At 36.8% G+C, this 20890-nt stretch overlaps 1 protein-coding gene across 3 annotated transcripts in view; it reads right to left on the reverse strand.

Annotated features, from left to right (window-relative positions):
* The window catches only part of PPFIBP2 (PPFIA binding protein 2), a 107676-nt gene that overhangs the window by 12564 nt on the left and 74222 nt on the right, over positions 1–20890 (reverse strand). For 2 of the 3 annotated variants that reach the window (XM_084288155.1, XM_084288154.1), the window contains exons 7-17: positions 18019–18201; positions 16524–16616; positions 14169–14277; positions 12894–12926; positions 11154–11215; positions 8926–9001; positions 5628–5734; positions 5377–5441; positions 5048–5116; positions 4512–4572; positions 26–179 (exon numbers count right to left, since the gene is read on the reverse strand). In XM_084288155.1, the coding sequence (XP_084144281.1) occupies positions 26–179; positions 4512–4572; positions 5048–5116; positions 5377–5441; positions 5628–5734; positions 8926–9001; positions 11154–11215; positions 12894–12926; positions 14169–14277; positions 16524–16616; positions 18019–18201 (1012 nt within the window). The remainder of the gene's footprint in view (positions 1–25; positions 180–4511; positions 4573–5047; positions 5117–5376; positions 5442–5627; positions 5735–8925; positions 9002–11153; positions 11216–12893; positions 12927–14168; positions 14278–16523; positions 16617–18018; positions 18202–20890) is intronic. The other variant, XM_084288156.1, reaches the window with a different exon arrangement.

The following is a 20890-nucleotide window of genomic DNA, read 5'->3' on the forward strand; positions in this document are numbered from 1 at the left end:
CTCTCAGAGAGGCAGGGACACTTACTCAGGCCCAGGATGCTGTTGTCCTCACTGTCGTTCATGCCACATGAGTCTGGTGAATTTGATGTGTTATATGTTCCCTGTTCTCCATTCTGTAAGGGTCGAGGCAGTTTTCCTGGCAAAGTTTGGTATTTGCTGCCTTTCACAAGTGGCTTACTCTGCATTTTTTTAGAGGATAGAGAAAAAAGCAAATCACTCATTGCATTTACAATCTAGTACACAATAGTCATTTATAAATTTAGAAAAAGTATTTTGAAGTTTGGCATGTTCCTTTTTACAGACATTTCAATTTAAATCTAATATTTAATATACCAATTTAAATCTAATAATCAGCTGCCATGATTTTCTAGCTAAGACCCAACCTTCTCTTCCCTCATCTTCTCCTTCCCTTTCAGCTATACCATGTATTATATTAAACCATAATATATATATATATATATATATAGAATATTACCTGGTTTGTCATGATTTTTTTGGCACCATATATAATAATTTATGCCATTCAAGGCCCACTTTTGACAGTGCCAGAAATAAATTTAGTCATTTCTTAGCCCATTCTTTGCCCTGCCAAATTTTTCCTTCATATTTCATCAAAGTGTCTATGTTTTTGCCTTACAGTTGTATCTTGATGGAATTTAAGCCAAAAGTATTTGTGTAACTCAAATTTGGCTAGTCATATTTGCCCACCTCCATTAATCACTTTCAAAGAATCAAAAATGAGGATAGGCTACAGAAATGTAACTTCTGTAAGAATCAAGACCTCTCTGGATAACTAAGGTTACAATTGCTAAGTTGAAAAAAAAAAAAAAAAAGTTGAACGCAAACTGCAAAGCATATAGTAAATACCAACTGTATTGTACCTAACCACAATGTATATCTTGGATGTATGCTGGTTAAAAAGCATGGACTGACCTGTATTTTAGAGCTGACATATTCTATACAATTTCTGTCCACATCAGACTAAAATAGCCATACTTTAGGCCTGCAGCCTTACTTTTGCCTACACCTACGGTACACGTACATAGTACCAGTGGCATCAGAGAGATTACTTACACTGGGAGGACCTTCCTCAAGCAACAGAGGTCACCAGAGGTGGTCCTCAAAGCCAGCATGCAGTATCTGGTATTGAAAGGGTACTGCTATGTAGGCTATGCTTAAAATAGAGAGTCCCTTCATCTTCCATGCATTCAATTTTACAGTTACCGACTAATTTGGAATCCTGCCCCTTGTACAAAGGTAGTTTAGAACCTGCATACAGATCTGGCAGTTTTGGGCCTAACAAGATTTTCTGCAGCCAAAGTATGTATTGCACAGATGCCCTTGGCTACAGTTTTGGAAAGTTTGCGCTGAGACTTCATCAATACTGACTCCAGAGGAAAAGATGAAGGAGCCATGACTGGACAAAATATATATATATATATATATATATGTATCACAACTGTCAAAATTACAAGAATGGAGAGGCTTTTCTGGAAAAGCAATGAACCTGTAACTCCAATTGACATTGTGGGAGTGGTGTACATTCAACGTGTATTTTGAAATAAGCTCATACTGACAGATGACAGAATCAGAAAGGAGGTAAGGTAGGAAAACAATGTGCTGAAAATACGCAAAATGTGTTTAGTGCACAGAAACATACAGGGTTCTCCTAATTAGTAACCCCATTTAAACAAAATTATTTTGAAATACTTAGATAAAACTTTGTCTGTGACAGAATGATACATGAAATATTTAATTAGATAACCACTGGTTTATTCAATTTTTATTTTAAGGCCAAGAGGGATCTTTGTGATTCTATAATCATGGACCAGATTCCTGAATTTTGGGCACTGTGTGTCCCATCCCTGCTCCTGTTTTGGCAGTTACAGTGTGCCCCCACTAGCAACTAACATTACATGAGTGGAGAAACCATTTATTACTTTAATCAAATATTAGCACTATATTTTCTGAAATTGACATTACACACCCAAACAGCTTGTTGATAAAGAAAACACACACACACACACAAATCCTTACCCCTACCCTTGTTCCCAAAGTTTGTCAAGTACATGAACTTTGCAAACATTTTGAAAGGGAAGATGAATACAAAATGAAAACAGCCATACCATCACAGCACATCACAGCAGATAAATGTTAGAAGAGTTTACAGTTAATATACCTCTTGTTCTACAACAGGCTGTACTGGTTTTCCTTCTACATACTACGGAGTTGCAGGGAGAATAATTTCAAAGTTTGATGGAAAAAAGCAACAGACAAATGTTAGTATTAACGTACATACATCAATTATAGTGTGATTACTATAGTGACGCTACTTAATGCATTGACAACATATTACAAGGTCTGTTATCTCTTCATTTTATAAAGTATTTAACCTTTAAATGTGTTTGTTCAAACCAGTTTACTAATTTTGTGCCCAGTTTAGGGTCTGTTGTGATCAAAGAGATTTTGCTATTTTTAGGCTTCTGGGTGGTCCCATGGCAGCCACATAACACTTAAAACGGTATGAAAACGTCTGATGTTAAAAGAGAATCTATGCAGTACTGTATGGATCCATCTGAAACCATGAAGAAGAGCCGTGAAAAATATAAGCATGGCTAGGTCAGAAACACCAGTATGTTTTATTTCATTTTTATTGTTGCTGGACACAATTGGAGTTTGAGTTTTGTGCAAACAACGCCAGCAGCACAGGTTCTGCTGGACTCAGTGACAGGAGCAAAGTCTTGTGCTGTGTCAGCAAAACAAGTTTTCTGGGGCTTAGTTTTGGTTAAGTTGTGACTACTTCTTGTTTAAATATAGGGAGGTCTGGTCTCATTTATTTCACTAAGAAGCCTCATGCCTAAATTAGGGCATACAATTCAAATTCCTTGCTGAACTAGGGTCTCACCGACTAAAGTTCTGTCACATCCTTCATTTTTTCTATATGGACTCTGATTTGATAGATACAGCAGATTTGCAGCCTAAATGTGTAGGTGGAGCCTTATCATATCATAGAGACAAATAGATTATTTTTTTTTTAAGACAAGATTAAGACAAGAAAATAATTTAAAAGTTATGAAAAGAAAACAGACCTTCATAAATTACACACAGAATGAAATGTTAGCTGTCAAATGATCTGTCATGTGTGTGACCACAATCAAATGAGTGCAACATAAATTTCAAACATTTTATTTGGTCATGTAATCTAGTATTAAGCCTAGTTTTGGCATAGAAAATGTCAGTAATAGTCCTGTAAGTTACACGTACACATGCAGAAAAAAACTTCAGCGTACATAATGACAAATAAAACCTCTGGACCATAGCATAATGAGACTTGGTAAATTGGAAAGTCTTTACTCTGGAATGGAATGAAGCCTTGGAATTAACAACAGTGCTACTGCTGTTTAACTAAGGCAGCATCACTACCATCTTCAAGAATGCCATTTATATCAGAAGTCAAAGTTAGGGAGTGGCATTCATATTTACGTGCAAACACTCAAAGGAATCCTATGTGAAAATGCACGCCCAGTCCCAATGCTTCTTTTTAATACTTCCAGGTATGTTGTCTTAATATTTTAGCAGATTGGAAATCAAAAACATTTTAAAAACAGTAATCTATAAACAAAATCATACTGCAGTTCAACAAAATGACTTCTCATTATTTGCTGTACTTCTGTCCTGGTTTCAGTTAGAACAGAGTTAATTTTCTTCCTAGTAGCTGGTAGAATGCTATGTTTAGGCTTAGGATGAGAAGAGTGCTGATAACACCCCAATGTTTTAATTGTTGCAGAGCAGTGCTTATACCAAGCCAAGGACATCTCAGCTTCTTGCTCTGTCCTGCCAACGGGCAGGCTGGGGGTGCAGCAAGAGCTGGGAGGGGACAGACCCAGGACAGGTGACCCAAACTGGCCAAAGGGGTATTCCATACCATCTGACGTCATGCTAAACAATATATAGGGGTGGCTAGCCGGGGGGAGGGGGCCGGACTGCTCGGGGTTAAGCTGGGCATCGGTCAGCAGGTGGTGAGCAATTGCATTGTGCATCACTTGTTTGTACACATTATTATTAGTAGTATTATTATCATCATTGTATTATTATTATTATTATTGTTATTATTATTTTCCTATCTTATTAAACTGTCTTTATCTCAACTCACGGGCTTCACTTTCCATTTCTCTTCCCCGTCCCAGAGAGGGAGGGGGGAGAGTGAGCGAACGGCTGTGTGGTGTTTAGCTGCCGGCCGGGTTAAACCACGACAATTTCTCTTAAATATTTTTTTTTCTCTTAGTTGAAAAGCTGAATTTGAGGATGTGTCAAATCATTTGTTTACTCTAAGATTAGCACTGGGGCCAAAAGATGAACCTGAACTATTATATCACTAGGGTTTTTTTTTTCCACATACGACATCAGTGGTGGTTAGGTTTACTATATCTGAAGCAAACAATATTTATACTTGACCTTTATCTTTATTCTAGAGATTTAACGCCAGAAATTTTGAGTACAAATAAACCAACCTTTTCCAGGGATTCACTCTGCAAGTCTTCTAAACTACTTGATTTTTTTTTCTGTGGGACCCTTAAAATAATAACAGGCAAAAAAGGCATTGTAAATGCAACATAATATGCTTGTGTATGTCACAACGGTATCATGCGACAGCTATCATATATCACATAATATCTTCAAATAACAGATAATGAAGAACTAGGAGATTGTTTTTGTTTTGTTTCGTTTTGTTTTGTTTTTAGCTTAAAATTCATAGTCCTGGGTTTAAAACATAGTACTCATGTAGACGATGTCAGAAACAGGAACATGGCCATGCTTATCAACAACAAAAGGCAATAAGGTCCAATATCCAGTTTTAAACCTTATATATATAAATGACTTTTTAAGATACCCGTAACAAGCAAAAGTAGACTTTAATAACTCTCTGCAAACACTGTGCAATATTAAGGGCTTTTTAAAAGATTTTAAAAATGGAAGGAGAAAACAGAATTATCAAAAAACATCTGGCTATATGTTGTACATTTCAGTTAGTGTTACCAATTCTTACCTATTTAGGATTTCCAAAGTTTCTTCTTGTGAAGGGGTTAGATTAGTTGAAGATACTGGAATGGTTCCACTTCAAATCAGAATAAAATATATTAAGTACTGTAATACATATATCTTCTGATATATAAAATGACTAATTCATTTGTGTAGTCCAAACCTCATACAACTAAGCATTAAAAATTTACATTTGTAATTTACAAAATTACACTTCTTTCACAGCTTTGCAAGAACTTTTGGGTAGTTAAGAACAGGCAAGACTAGATACCAACACTTAAATTAAATAATGTAGACTTGACAATCCCAATAAAAAGTGAGAAACACAAGTCTTGCCTGATTTCTGTAGCTTTGTGTGGCACTGGAGATAACGTAGCTGGTGGCAATTCTCCTGAAGAGGCCTATGTAAAATACAAGTTTCAAGCCTGTAACACTAGTGTCTGAATCTGAAGTTCCCATAGCAATAGGCACAAAAATTCAGCCAGGGCAAAACCCTTGTCTACATTATCTTTGCTACTACAGAGAAACCAAGACAAACAACTCATATTTACATCAGAATGTGCTTCTAAAACATCTTTACTACATACCTCTGATTTAAATAGATCTCCTTGAGGATTGTTCAAAATATTCCATTTCCTTAAAGTTGCCTCAAGTTCCTCTTCATTGCCAGCAGATAGAATTCTGTCTGAAGAGCCTGCAAGCATTAAAGATTAGAAGTAGAAAGGGAGAGAAACAAGTCAAAAAAAATATAACATTTAAGACCATATTCAGACAATCTAAATACTTCAGTCTCTACATTCCACTTCAGTCTGACGCATCTAGTTTGGCAGCCTTTCCCACTCCCCAGCCCTCCTTAGTGCTCTGATTTACACGTGAGCTGATTTATATTTGACAACAAATATAGTCATCTGCTGTTCTCTGTTCTCAGTAGCTGAGCTGCTTATGAGACAGATTCTGAACTACTTTAATTCACAATTTGATGTTGTAAGGGAAATTCAAGTTGGTACCATTTTCCTTCTCACAGTTTATCACTTTATAGGATACATGTTAGACATTGAACGTATCATAATGCAGTGCCCCATGCTCACTTTGAGGATGAACATGTAAACATACTTCATGGTTTTCTGGATATCCCAAACTGAAATATTCCAAATTCACTATTGAAGAAGATTTTTATTGTTGAATTGTCAAAGCTGAAATACTAAATTAAAGTCTGAATATTTAGTGCTCAGCAAACTTCCAGAGTATTTTGGATGAGAAATCTTCTGGAGGTATTTCATGCATGGGATTACATACAGGATATGGAAGAGCAGATATGCCATGACGGAGAAATTTAGACTGACATTTAAGTACTTTGATAAATCCCAATTTAAGTGATGGAGGTGCAATAGCTCTAGGCAGTTATGTAAAAGCATCAAATCTTATGTTTTAGCCTTCTCACTGTTGAGAAGAGAGACCTCTTAAAAAGTCATTTGACATGAGCTCGGTTATCATGCTGTTGAGCTAAAAACACTGTCAAAAAACTCGATACTGACCACTGGTCCTTCAGGATATGAAGTGAAACTTAGTGCTGATAACATCACAAACTATGGTTCCTGGTAGGCAGCCCCTCGGCACAAATTACTAAAACCATAAGAGCTACCTGTAGTGGCTCATGATAGTTCCTCTACATTTTATTCAGATATCAATAACTGTTTCAAGCTGATGTACTACTTTAATCCAAAACACATATTTTTTTTAGTGTACATGTTACCTATCATGACAAGTTAGTCCTCTATTGTTAATGTAACTTACTGGTCCCCTTTAGCAGAAAAAAGTGACACTTACAATGTAATGTGTTTCAGTCATGTAATTATTTCATAACAGTTATATGAGACTGAAGATTTCAACCCATTGACCCTAATAAAACAACTTTTAAGCAGGGATTACACTTCAGAGGGAAACTTTAAAACCTGCCTCTAGAAATAATATATATATATATATATATATATATTTTTTTTTTTTTTAAGGAGAAATATTTATTGGTAATCTAACCATGAAATTCTCACAAAAACACAGACAAGGTAACAAGCTCATTGGGGCTATGAAGAAAATGGAGGCATCACAGCATGTACCTCTTTTATGGAGGATCTAAGTATACACTCCAGTTCTCACACAGGTTTGGGGTTTTTGTTTTAATATGCTGAGCATCACTAGTATTTTAGTTAATACTGTACGGAATGTCTACACTAGCATACACTAACTCCATCATACTCTCAGCAGTACCAACTCAATAATCCAGACCATCATGGCTTGCACCTTGCTTATGCACAAAAGCCTCCTCCAAAAGCATATCCCAACAAGGGGATGGTGCACCCTAATCTGTACAGCCAGCATGTGGTTTATACATATAATATTCTGTGCACCAAAGCAACCGTGGATTTCTAGTCATTCTCTCCAAACCAGAACCTGCCTAGTCAGCTGTGAGGGTTTTTCTTAGGGGAGGGAAAAGGGCAACAGAACTTATTATTTTCATTACATCTCTTTCAGCAATATATCAGAGACAAAGAAGAAAAAAGGTCCTCCTAACAGTAAGAGATCAGATTCCAGATTCCCTGTGATAAATGCAGTATAAAAAGCATGATGAAGGAAAACACTGCTTCCTTTAACTCTAGGTGGCTGGCTGGTGCTGATCATTACTGCCATTCCTGAATTGAACTGTGGTGTATGAAATCTGAATGTACGATCTAATTAATTATTTAAGGTTCACCATCCGCTAAGGTCTCCTGGTTTCACTTTACACTGTAAAAACTTGTCATAGAAAATACTACACAAACTTAATACCTATCTGTATGCTTTAATTCATCCGCAGGAGGTGATTAATTAAACTGTCATTTTAATTTTGCATAACAGATTCTAGAACGGGATTTAGTGCAATTTAATAAAACTGCTGGAAACTTGTGCGTTTAACTAATTTGAATGAACTTTCTTAATTGTCCCTCCATCTACAGATTATGTCTCAGAATGAGCAGCATCCTGCTGTTTGCTCAGCCCTTTTCACCCTTTCTGCTCTAATTCCTTTTCATCAGATGTCTACAATCCACGTGCAACTGAGGGAATGACAACCAGCAGCAGGGAAAAATGAAGTATGGAGCTTTGGCCATGAAGGACTTAAGGCATGGGCCTACACTAGGGAAGAGACTTACAGCGCTGCATGAAGGTTCTAATAACACCATGGCACCAGCTGTCCACCCAGCCATCACTGCATGGATGTAGGAGTTCTGCAACCAAAGTTCCTGCCCTACTGCAACATGTAGTAAAGCATTTTAAGGAAAGCAGTGCTGGCTTTGGATTGCCTTGGCACATAATGAGGTAGAACTGCAGGACTTCAGACCTGACTGATGAGCAGTTCACATAGCTGTACAACTAGAGCAGTGATCTCATCAGCCATCCTTACCAATCAAAATCTTTAATGGCACCATACATAGCAGAATATAGCACCAAAATTAGGCTCTACAGAGGAATTTACTATTAACTGACGTAGAAAGCATTTTAAGCATTTTAGGGTAAAATTTAGGGAGCTGAACACGAGATTCAGTCACAGAAGTCTCTCTGAATACTAATGTTGTAACTAAATCCTCAGTTTTTTTTTTTTTTACTGACTATAACATAAGAACCAAAAAAAAAATTTCCACCAGCTACAGTCAAAAACACACAGGCCTACAAGCCTGCTCAAGGAATATTGTGGTTCTTTCTACTCTTTCAGCACCCCAGCATGATACAAATGTATATATAATGAACTATATAGTATTATACACGTAAATTCAACAGCCAACAAATAGTAGTTGTAGTGCATGAAGTTTTTAAATGATCTGATACTAGGAAATTATTCACAAGACATTTTACCATGAGCTGCAATCATTATTTCCTTGACCCTTCTGTACTGGCTTAGCAATAGTGTCAACTCCTCTATTCGGCGGTCCTGTGAAAAGCACAAAATGGAATCATATTAAAAATCCTGAATTTTTATACTACACTCTTATGACACATTAATTTTTGTGATTTTGGCCTGGAAACAGAAAGATAGACTGGGATTTTCTCAACAACCCCAGCTTTTTTGGCCTTTCTTCACAGGAGAAGAGCTCCAGCCCTCAGAATATCCTCGTGGCCCTCCTGTGGACTTGCTCCAACAGCTCCACGTCTTTCTTGAGCTGCGAGCCACAGAGCTGAATATAGGACTCCGGGTGGGGTCTCACAAAAGCAGAATATTTTATTTTGTGAGACTATTGAAGGTGATGGCTCTATATTGAACATTTATTAACCTGTGAGTCAACTGACCACTAGTTTCCAAGGAAATGACCCTCCTTTCCCTGTCAGTATACCCAGATATTAGGACATAATCAACAGTATTTTGTTCCCTTCAAATTCAAAAAACTTATGGAGCCTTGGAACAATTTTGGAAAGAGATGTTGCTACATCTTTTATTTTCCAGATGTAAATTTTACCTTTTTGAGTGTGTAAAAACTAGAGATCGTTATGAGTTTCATTAATTTTCCCTAGAATTAACATTGCTCTGTCCAGATCCCCCACTTACTGAAGGAAGTTTTTAGGAATGCATATTACTGGGTAAGTGATCATATATAAATACGTGACCAAAAAAGAAAATCTTGTTGCCTGTTTATTATCATAAAACAAGAACTACAATTTCCTCAAGAACTAATCATGAATAAAACTTCTAAAAATAAGGAACACTTTATGTAATAAGTCAGTGACATCTGAAGGCTTTGCACTTGAATTGTTCAATTGACAGACAAGCAGCGGAGGTGGTGAGAGTCAAAAAACAGCAACAACAACAACAACAAACATATTTACAATTTAAATGTATCTAATTTCACTCTTCCTCTCCTTTATTACTCCCCACACACATCCTTTCGGCTTTATAGCCCTTGTCTCTTTCAGACCTGATCCCTATTCTTAGAAGAGTTTAGTCTGAACCAAAGGCATTTTTTACTTTATTTTTCTATCACGATGTGAACTAGGGATACCAATGTATACTTTAGATCAAGTTTGGAAAATAAAGAACTGCCTAAGATGAGCACATCCTAGCACTTTCTAATAGCAGAAAACCAGAGATTCTGCTCGTTACAACCTTCGCGTTCTGTTCTGTATTGGGTGTATGGGCAAGGGTTTGGTAGTTGGGGGCTGCAGGAGTGGCTGCAGCCCATGGAGGAGCCCCTGGTGGAGCAGGTGGATGTGGCCTGGAGGAGGCTGCGGCCCCTGGAGAGCCCCCACAGGAGCAGGCCCCGGGTCGGAGCTGCAGCCCGTGGAGAGGAGCCCACGCAGGAGCAGGGCACATGGGGGGAGCTGCCACCCACCCGTGGGGGACCCATGCTGGAGCAGTTTGCTCCTGGGGGATGGATGGACCTCATGGTATGGACCCATGCTGGAGCAGTTCCTGAAGAGCTGCTGCCTGTGGACAGCCCCCGCAGGATCAGTGCAGGAAGGACGGCATCCTGAGGGAGAGACCCCATGGGGAGCAGGGGCAGAGAGGGACTGTGAAGAAGCAGCAGAGATGAAGCATCATTAGCCCCAATTGCCTGTTCCGCTGCACTACTCAAGGAGAAGAGGTGGAAGAGAAAGTCTGTGTGTGGGGGAAGGTGTCTTGAGTTTGTTTAATTTTAGTTTTTCACTGTTCTAACTTGTTAATAAAAGGTAATAAAGAATGGATTACATGTATCTCCCTATGCAGAGTCTTTTTTTCACCATGACAATAATTGTTGAGTGATCTCCCTGTCCTTATCTCAACTCTTGAGCCCTTTCCATATTATTTTCTCTCCCCTTCCTTTGAGGAGGGCGATTGAGAGCATGGTTGTGGTGGAGTTCAGCGGTCCAGCAGGGTGAAACCAACACATGCTCCCGTCTGGAATGTAATGTAACTAACGAGTTCTACTACAGGTTAGCAAGGTCAGACACAATTCCTATTTTATAAAAATAAACATTCTGTCACAGTCTCATGGCATTAATCCAAAAATCAGGGCGATATCATATGCTTGTGGAAAGCGGGCAATTCAGATCATTACAGAGATTCAAAACCAACATTTCATTTTTATTACGTAGAAAGAATGTTTTCTCACCTTTTCTTCATTTGCAGCCAATAAAGATTCCATTCCTATCTTCAACCGTTGAACTTCTTGATCTAAAAATGTTTTCAAAATGTTATGAGAAAAATACATTTGCTATATTTAGTGTAAATGATATCTGTTTCGTACTACACTCTCCATGTTCTTATAAATTACCAAAACCATGTCAGTGGCATGGCAAATTAAACTACATTTAATTTAAAGCTTTTCAACAGCTAACTATTAAAAGCATCACACAACACAAACAAGCTGGTTTTGTTTATTAGAGGCTACACAATGCTATTTCATATTCTAAAATTCATATTCTAAAACAGCAAAGCTTATTTTGCAAAAGATGAGAGCGTGTTTGCTGTTATACATTTATGGAAATAAATTTAAGCGTGATTGAAAATTAATTTTATTCCATCTGGGAAAAATATTCTCAAGCTTATGAGAATTAGTTCAAGGATACTCATGAGTCTTGAAAATGAAAAATAACAATAACCATTTTGATATTCTATAATGAGGAAAATTTGTAAAATACTTTTTTCTTAAAACAGCTCGGTATAAATAACTGAGTTAAAATCTGCATCAAGAGCTAATACACAACTGCCTCACACAAGACTCAGAGGTTATTAAAAAATGATATAGTCAAAAACACCCAAAAAAACACATTTTCTGAAACATACGAGGTTGTTAATTACATCATCCTAACTTTGCTGAACCAAATCTTTCAGTTTTTCTCTACATTATATTCTTAACAAGTCCTCTGGTACCAACTTGCACTAAAGCAAACCTAGATTATGGAGATAGAACCTGAAATAATTTATCTGCTGAAGCTGCCACTTCAGGAATTCATGCATTGACATTAGACCAGTCCCATTTGTTTCACAAAGGACTATGAAAAACAGATGTGCAGGCATGAAGTGAGAGAGAAGAAAGAGAATCAATACTGTAAAAGAGCATTTTAAAAGGTTTTATAACTAAATGTTGAATATACAATGCAATTTCTCAACTATTTGCAAAAACTGGAATTACTGTTTTCTAGTAGTGATTCTGAAAAATATACACCTTGTAATGATTACATTTTAAAACATGTAAATGAACTTTGCAAACATTCCTCTTGCAAAAGAGAACACTTAGTAATTCAAGACATGCATGGACACAGCCAAATCAAAAACTGAAGCCAGCAGACAGTGGGCAAGCAATTGGAAAAAAATTAAAAAGCCATTAGAAATCACAGTCCTAATGATTTCTGTTAAAAAATATTAGACTTCAAAAAGAACTGATGTCGAGGTATTTTTAAGCACACAAAGCAAACTTTACTTAGAATATTTATAACAACATCACATACAGAAACAGGTTTTTTTTTTTTTTTCAGACCCAAATCCTTCCCTCTTTCTTTTCAATTTTGCAATAAGAAAAGGCATCTTTCCAGATATTGTATGGGTTTTACATATGTACAAATAAAAAGAGGTAAAGGTTAAGTTTTGGCTCTGTTAACCTTGACAATGTCCATTTGAAGTCCAACTATCTGTTTTGTGAACCTCTGATTTATTTTCTGAAGTGAAATCTTACCAAAGAGGGCAAGTAACTGTCTGCTCGCTGCAAGCAATGAAAGCAATGTCTTATGTATATTACAATTAGACAGCCAAATCTAAACAAACATTGAATTACTGCTGCAGAATGCATTTGAGTTATAATTTGTGTGAAAGGAACAGTGAAATAAAGCCAAAAGTGAATTGCAAGGCTTACGTTTTTCTTTTAGCCTTCTCCTATAAACTTCCTCTACGGTGGTAAATGGTGAGAGTCAAAGTATACAGAAAAAGCACAGATTAGATAAAGTTTGCATTTTAACTAGAATATGCATTCTAGCATACTAGAAAGTACATTGACATTACTCTTCTACTTTATTTGAGAAGACCACCTAAAAATTTGATGAATCAGTATTTTTTTTCAGAAGCATTATTACTGCTGCATACTGTTTCTATTCAAATATAGTCTAAGTGGTTTCCTTGAAGTTAGCTTAAAGAATCTCTGTACAAGGTTTGATTCTTCTCCCACTGGAATCAAGGAGAGTTTTACCCATCTTCAGCATAAACGGGACCAGAAACATTACTGAATGTTGAAAGTTGCTGAACACTCTACTTATTGGTAATCAGCTATCTGTACCTTAAATACCATAAATTATTTCAGAATCTCATAGAAAATACAAAATCCTATTAGTAGGAGAGTTTGTCTACAAAACACTGCTGTTAGAGAAACTAATTTTCTAGTTAGACATGCAGTACTTTACATGCACAAGCTCTGCAAATGAGTTAAATTAGCACTAAGTACATGTTAAGGCTTTCCTGGAAAGGACTGTCACTTCTTCAGAATAAATAACAGTCAAAAGTACAGACTGTCCTCTTCAAGAAAAGAGGTGTCTGCATTAATTCCTGTAAGGAGTCTCTTGGTAAGCCCTAATAAAGAGGTAGCACAAGTTACCTAAATTGCCTCTTAGCAAAGGCTCTATTTGAAAGCATTAGTTAACATACACAAAAAAGTTAGTGCAGCTGTCTGATACACTGTGGCAAACTATACACAAATGTTCCTGCACAGAGTCAATATTGTAGAAGAAGGTCACTAGTATCATAATGCTCTTGGCCCAGCAATTGACAGAAGCTCTAGGGAGTCAGTAGGTTCAGAGAACTGTGGCATGACTGGTTGGGACCAAAGTGTAAATGAACTGATTTAGCTGCTATTGATGTGTATCAAGCATACAGATTTAAAACAAATCTGCATTACAATCCTGAACAAATGAAAAGCGTGAATTAACAAATACATTTGAGAATGGTATGTCACTGAAACATTATATTTAACTACTACTGTCACTTTTTTTCCTCTTAAAAAACATTAACTATAAAGGTTCTTCAATGAAATTTTGAAGGTAGACACAAAAAATATATTCATACTGAACAACAATGACTGTTTCAAATTATAAAGATAATCCCAGTAGGAAAAAAATCAGTACAATTCTCCTCCTCTTACCTCTTTCTGCAACTTCGCTATGTGATGAGGTCCTAGATAGTTGACTTTGTAAGCGTTCAATTTCTGCATCTTTGAGAGCTAATTGCTCCTGAAGCTGGGCTATCTCTGCCTGAAAGAGAGTAAAAGAAATTCAGAATAACATTGTCACAGATTGCCTGTGATTCTTCCCCATGAACTAGAAGATTTCTAAGCATAACACTTTATTTTGAATGATGTCCTGTTCCCACTTTGGGACATAACACTACAACAATCTTACGCATTTCATAGTATTGCTATCCTATTCCTTTTACACTCACTTTAACAGCTCACTTTTTACAAAAATTAGCTCTCAGAGAAGAGAGTTTGAGAAAGACAAGATTTTCAACAATTTGTATAGGTAAAGAAACTTTAGGAAGCTCTCAGCACTACAATGCTGACCATTCAATAATGACTACAATAGGGCAACTCCTGAGTTTTTGCATGAAGACCACTGTAAAATAGCAAAGCATTTTAAATATATACATATATACACACACGCATACAGCAATTATCGTAAAAGGAAAGCATGCCATGAAAGAAGTGATTGTCCAGCTTGAAACACAGTGACTCATCTCTTTTTGCTATTTATGAGAAAAACTGTCAACAACATGCTTTACTAAGTTAGTAACTTCATTACGATTTTCTTCAGCACCCTTAAAGTGTTTATAGTTAATCCTCTCCACTGCAAGCACACACAAAACTTCCTTACAACTTAAAAAAAATAAGTAATGTGTGACCAGTTTATCAACATATTAAAATAAAGGGGGAAAAACGCAAAGCACCAAACAGTAGATGAACAAGATAAAAGATCGACTGGTTTATTCTAATGTACAAACTTATCTTTTAACCAGGAAGCAAATGGATGGCAGTAAGAGTTTACTACTCTGCCTGCAATTCCTCATGGGGTAGAGGAATCTGCCTTGCTGCATCTCTGAAGGGCTCGTACACTTCCCAGTGACTAATATGCTTTTTATATCCAGTCATGGAAATATTCCAATTTCTCATCTAAGACACTGGAGCAACAGGAAGACAGAGCTTCAGGCCTCTTAATACTAGATTTGGATTTGCCTCTGCTCATCTATTTGATCTCATAGTACTCTTAAATGCCCTCCTTTCCTTTTAATTTCTCATTCCTGTTATCTCTGCAATTACTTTTTTTCTTCTTCTCTCTTTCCCTCTATTTTTCTTCCTTTCTCTTTCTGTATCTTCTCTCACACATTTTACTATTCTCTCTTATTTTCATTTTGCTTCTACCCTTTCCATAATCTTTATCTATCTTGGCAGCTGGCCACATACTGCTTAACAAAATATTTTCCCAAAGGCTGTTCATTGCTGCCACGTCAGAGAAAACATTTTCATGGAAATAAGAGCTTTTAACTTAATAGAAAAAAATATGATAGCAAAATTTCAATATTCATCTAAGAATTCTCTAAAAAAATGTTAATACAGAGAACAACTATCTGTCATATCTGGATCAAGGTATCAAGGATTACAAAGAAAACTCAGTTTAATAATTTGAAATGTTTTTTTTTAAGATCCAACCACAACTCGAAAAAAGTCAATCATTTATATAAAGTTATTATAACACCACACATATGAAAGCAAAGATGTGATTACAGAACAGAAAAGTGCTCCTCAACAGGGAAAATAGTAAGCACCTTTTAATCTAGTGGGAAAGGGCTAAAAATTTAAATTAGAAATAAAGTGCAAGTGTTTAATGATGACAACGTTCAACCAGAAAAATAAATTACAAGCAAAAATGACCAAATGTGTCATATGTTGAGTTATTCCAGATGAAAATCCGACAGCCTTCCAGGAGTTAAGGTCAACCCAGGGGTAAAACAGATACGCTCTTTGATACTGACGTGAAGACAGAGTAGATGATCTAATAGTGTATTTTGGGCTTAACCTCTGTTAAAATAAATTCCATAGTAAGTCAACACCCATCCAACTTTGCATGTCTCTTCTCTTCAGTCTAGAAAGCACGTTCCACAGAGGCTTGTTACCATTATACAAATAAAAGACAGAAAATCTTCAAGGGAGGCTCCTCCCCTGAACAATTCTTTTGTTAGATGAAATGCCTCTTTTTTATTTTTTATTTTTTTTAAGAAGAAATACAAAAATTAGGAATGGCAGGGTGGGAACAGAAAGCATAAAAAGAATCTACAAAAACTGTAGTCCAAAATACTTATTACAAAGTTGCTTCAAGAAAAAACAGACTACACTAGGCATTGACACAAGGCAATCGTAACAGAAGTAAATACTGATGAGAAGTATGTTTGCCAGTGTCTAGCTGCAGTAAGCCTGTCATTAGCAAGTGTTAAGTATTCTGCTTACTTTAGTTGCTTTTAATTTCCACTCGTATTGATTTCTTTCATTTTCCAGTTCTTCCACTTTAATTTTGAGGTGTCTAAGTTCCTGTAGCAAACCCTGCAAGGAAGAACAACTAAAAGTAAGATTACTCAGGAAGATATTAATTTTCCATGGTTATGCATTCAAGATCATGCAAGAATTATGCAGTAATGAACACTGAACCATCACATACAGAAGTTGTGGCCTAGTTTGAGCAGACAAAAACTATTTTTGAGAGATTATTATAAGGAACAGTTTCTCAAACACGATACCTGAAATTATGCACAAATTTCTTAGTCATAGTAAGGAAGACATCTGACTTTAGGAATCCCTGTGAATCTCAGTGAAAATTAATGAAAAAATCTACATCTACAGTCTCATACAGCATTAATGATTGTTTTTTATTTGTTTTCACTACCACCAGAAAGCAGACAGAAAAATGTGAAGTACTGACAGATTACTGACTTTCATTAAAGCAACATTTGTCCCTCCAAACAAGTGTTTAAGCTACTTACCAAGAAAAATAACTCGGACTAAGTGATATTCAGTTATAGGCCTTTAATACCACACACATAGAGTCAAATATGACTAGCAATATGTTACTTTCAGCATTGATTTTTGCAACTTTACAAACAGGGTTGATGCAGCATAGAGTTGCAGCCATCTCTGGCTATTCCTCTGACAACGTTGTCCCTTAAATGTCCTTTCTCCCTTTCCTTCATAGAGCCAAATCTTAATGCTTATTCTTGAGGACAATACCAATAAGTTCTTGATAGAACTCTGATGAGACCAAATGTCTTAAAATGAACTGAGGAACATAAAATATTGGAAGCATAACCCAGTTTTGGAGTCCTGTATAGTACATACATTAAACAACCATACTAGTATCTCAGATAAAATGAATACTTATTAGAAAACGTTTTATACCTGTGTTAAGCTTTTAAGATATTCAGGAATTAATTATCATCTGTGTTCAAAGGACTGGTTAGGGTGTCATTGTTGTGAGAAAAATTAGCCAACTACCAAACCATGCTACCATGCTGCATATCAAACAAATTTCAACTAAGAAAACAAGGGAAAAAAAAAAAAAAAAAAAAGGAAAAAGGAGGAAAAAAAGCCCCACACCAGCACTAGACCTATGAGTAAAAAGCAAGTCATGTAATACCTGAGAGAGGTGATTGGTTCTTCTGGATATCTGTGCTGTAGGACATAGATATCAAGACTGACCAAATTTGTCCCAGTGACCAGGGGAGAAAAGTGGGGAGAATAAACTGTCTTTTGTCTTTTTTGTTTCTTTGGTTGTTTTATTTTTTTTTCTTCCCTGTTTGTTTGTTGTAATTTTTGCAACCACCTCTCTCTTACTCATGAGAGTCACAGCGATTAATGCCAACAATTCACAACACAGCCCTGGTTAGTGGAATTTAGTTTCTGCAAGAGAAGAGTCAATACACAAGCTTCTGCTAAGGTGTACTTCTCGTACATCACACTGAGAGCAATTCTTCTGGCTGAGAGTCTCTATCACTGATCTTGGACTAGAGTGAGGGCCATTAGGTGTCACATCTGGTTTCCTATCTTGAGACTTTCTTTCTTGGATTCTACTATTAATTTCCAGCTGCAGTCTACACATCTGCTCCTGGAGCTCACTTATCAGGTTCACTACTGACTGAAAACATGGAGAAAAAAAAAAAAGACAGGTGAGAAAGAAAATGAAGACAATATGCAAAGAAAATATTTCTACAGTTGTAGCACAGAGAAATACAGGGAGCATATCAAACTATAGAGACAATGTGTTTTCCTTCTGTTATATGTAAATAGCCATAAATCTGGAATATCGTGCAGAGCACTGTAGTTCCGTAGAACAGAATCTATGTTCCAGACTAATTCATGATTCCAATCCTGATACAAAGATCAGAATTTGGGCCCGCATTTTCAGTAAATTATCCAGTCAGATGAAGTCAGATTTTAGGAAAAAAAATGGAACATATTTTGATATGCTGGCTGAGAGGCAGCCTTTTGTTGAAATTGATTTTGTTACACAGAGAAATCATCCACTAGGGAAAAAAAAATTAGCTCAGCTGAGGCCATAATCTACTCTTTCCCAATCTATAAACAAAATTTACTAGTAAAATCATTCTATTTCCAAGTTTAGCAAGGGTCAGAAAAATACTCCATTACCTAGCTTGAAAGCTAGGCAGTATCTGGACCCTGAGAAACAGTTAAGCAACATGGAGAAATCAAAGAATACCACAGAAGCAATGGCCTTAAAGTATACTGATTTGCTGGCTAGCTTCCCTGAAGCAATCAGTGATACACAAACACACACACACAAAATCCAATTAAAGAAAGCAAGCCAAATACAAGTATTAAAATCTATATAAAAATTCACTTAAATTGCCCAATTCAGCAGCAAATAGTGCTGGGTATTTTATCAGATATTACAAGTTTGGAGGGCTTTTCTCTGAATTTTCATGCATATTAACAACATATGTTTTGTGACTTCTCAGTTTTAACCAAGAGAAATAAATTGGATGAGATTAATCCAACTCCCAAGGGAGTGAAAAAGTTTTTAATGGACAGAAGACCAGATGACAAAAGCACACATACTTATTTTTATTCTTCCTTACAATGAATAAGAGTCCTCCTGTAATCCCAGCTCTCTGCTGATTCAATAAAGCTGCTTGCTCAGTGCTAGGGAACGGCTATGGCGAGGACAGGACACTGTTCCAACCAGGAGAGTATTTCAGACAACCAATCTCAAACTGCACCAGCACCCACAGGCAAGCCCAAACATTCACAAAGATTCTCTTTCAAAAGCTTACACCAGTTAGCTAAAAGAGATTCACATCAGTTAAGTATTTTTCAAGTACAGTGTGCTTACGATAAAATTCAGAATAGCAGCTGCATATATTTCCCTTTGTACGAATCACTCTGAATCAGGCTCACAATGTCTGATGCTCATCCTTTTACATCCAACAAACTTTTTAGACATATAAACGAGAATTAGCTCCTTAAACAATCAAAAAATTTAGAAAGTGTACTGTGCCCCAGTATACCAGCTCTCTAATATAAAGTCTTTTTTATGCTGAAATATTTTGCCAGAGCTGTACAGCTAAGAGAAAGATAGCTTCCTTCAGTATCAGCTCACCTAAGTGAAATCATCTCTTTCGTATATTCAGTGTCTACATTTCCCACTCCGCAGCAACACAGTGGGACTCTGGTGAGGGGAACATCCCTGTTGCTAACTCTTCCTCTTATAAGAGAACTGCAAAGAACACTCATCAAACTTGCTTGTATAATTTAGATGCTATCCACACCCCCTCCACCTTCCATGCTTTGATTTTGTTTCTTTTTTACCATCATCTCCACAATCAGATACCTCCCTGAGCAGTACCAACTGGCAAGTGGAATCCTCAGGACACATGCCCATCTGCCTTGCTTTCTTTTAAGCGCCACGATACTAGTCTGTGCTTGTCTTTGACACAGAACACTGCTAAACCATATGAGGTTGTAAAGAAGCACTTGTTAAACAAGATACACAGACTCGCAGTGGCTCCAGTTGCAGCAGTGTGGGAGAGTTCAGAACCACTATTGCTGCTGCCTTGTAATTCTTTCTCTTCTGAGTCATATCAAAAAAAAACAAAAAAACAAAAACAAAAAAAACACACACAATGGGAAACACTGCATCCAACATACTTCCCTCAGGGAAGACCTGACTGCACAGAAATGACAGAAATCCTTACCTCTGTGAAGGGTAAGATAGGTCTATGGAAGAGTAAAAGATGAACTCCAGATGCAATATATGCCTCTACAGTTGTTTCCAGTTTCAAGATGGAAAAAGGCTTTTAATTTCTGAGATTCTTTCACAGCATGAAAATTTATTGACACTAAAATACCCTGGCTTGGATTTGACTCAGGTGAGACGGCACACCCAAATCCCCAGAGCTGTGCTGTACAGAAGACCAGAAGGGGTATTTGGCTCACTGACTCACGTTCCTCTGAAATGGCAAGTAACTGTGTAGTAGATACTTAATTCAAAAGTACCCACAAAACACTTTTCAACAGCTTATAGCAAACTTCAGATCATCAGTACGGAAAAGCAAAAATCACCAAACTTATATGACAGAAAATAAAAAGTAGGAGAGAACAAAGGCTGTTAAGCAAGCTGAAATGGACAATTATTTCTGCAGCCCCCTGATGGTGACAGAAAGTCTCTTTTGTCTATGTTTGGGTAAAACAGGCATCTGGGCTGCAGCTAAGCACTTAGTAATGACTTGGCAATGTTGCTTTCTCATAATTCGTTGCATTGAGGAAAGATGTTTGTAAAATTTCTAAGGCTTCTCAGGTAAGAGAAA

Source organism: Netta rufina (genome assembly GCF_964035555.1).
Source record: "Netta rufina genome assembly, chromosome: 5".
Lineage (NCBI taxonomy): Eukaryota > Metazoa > Chordata > Aves > Anseriformes > Anatidae > Netta > Netta rufina.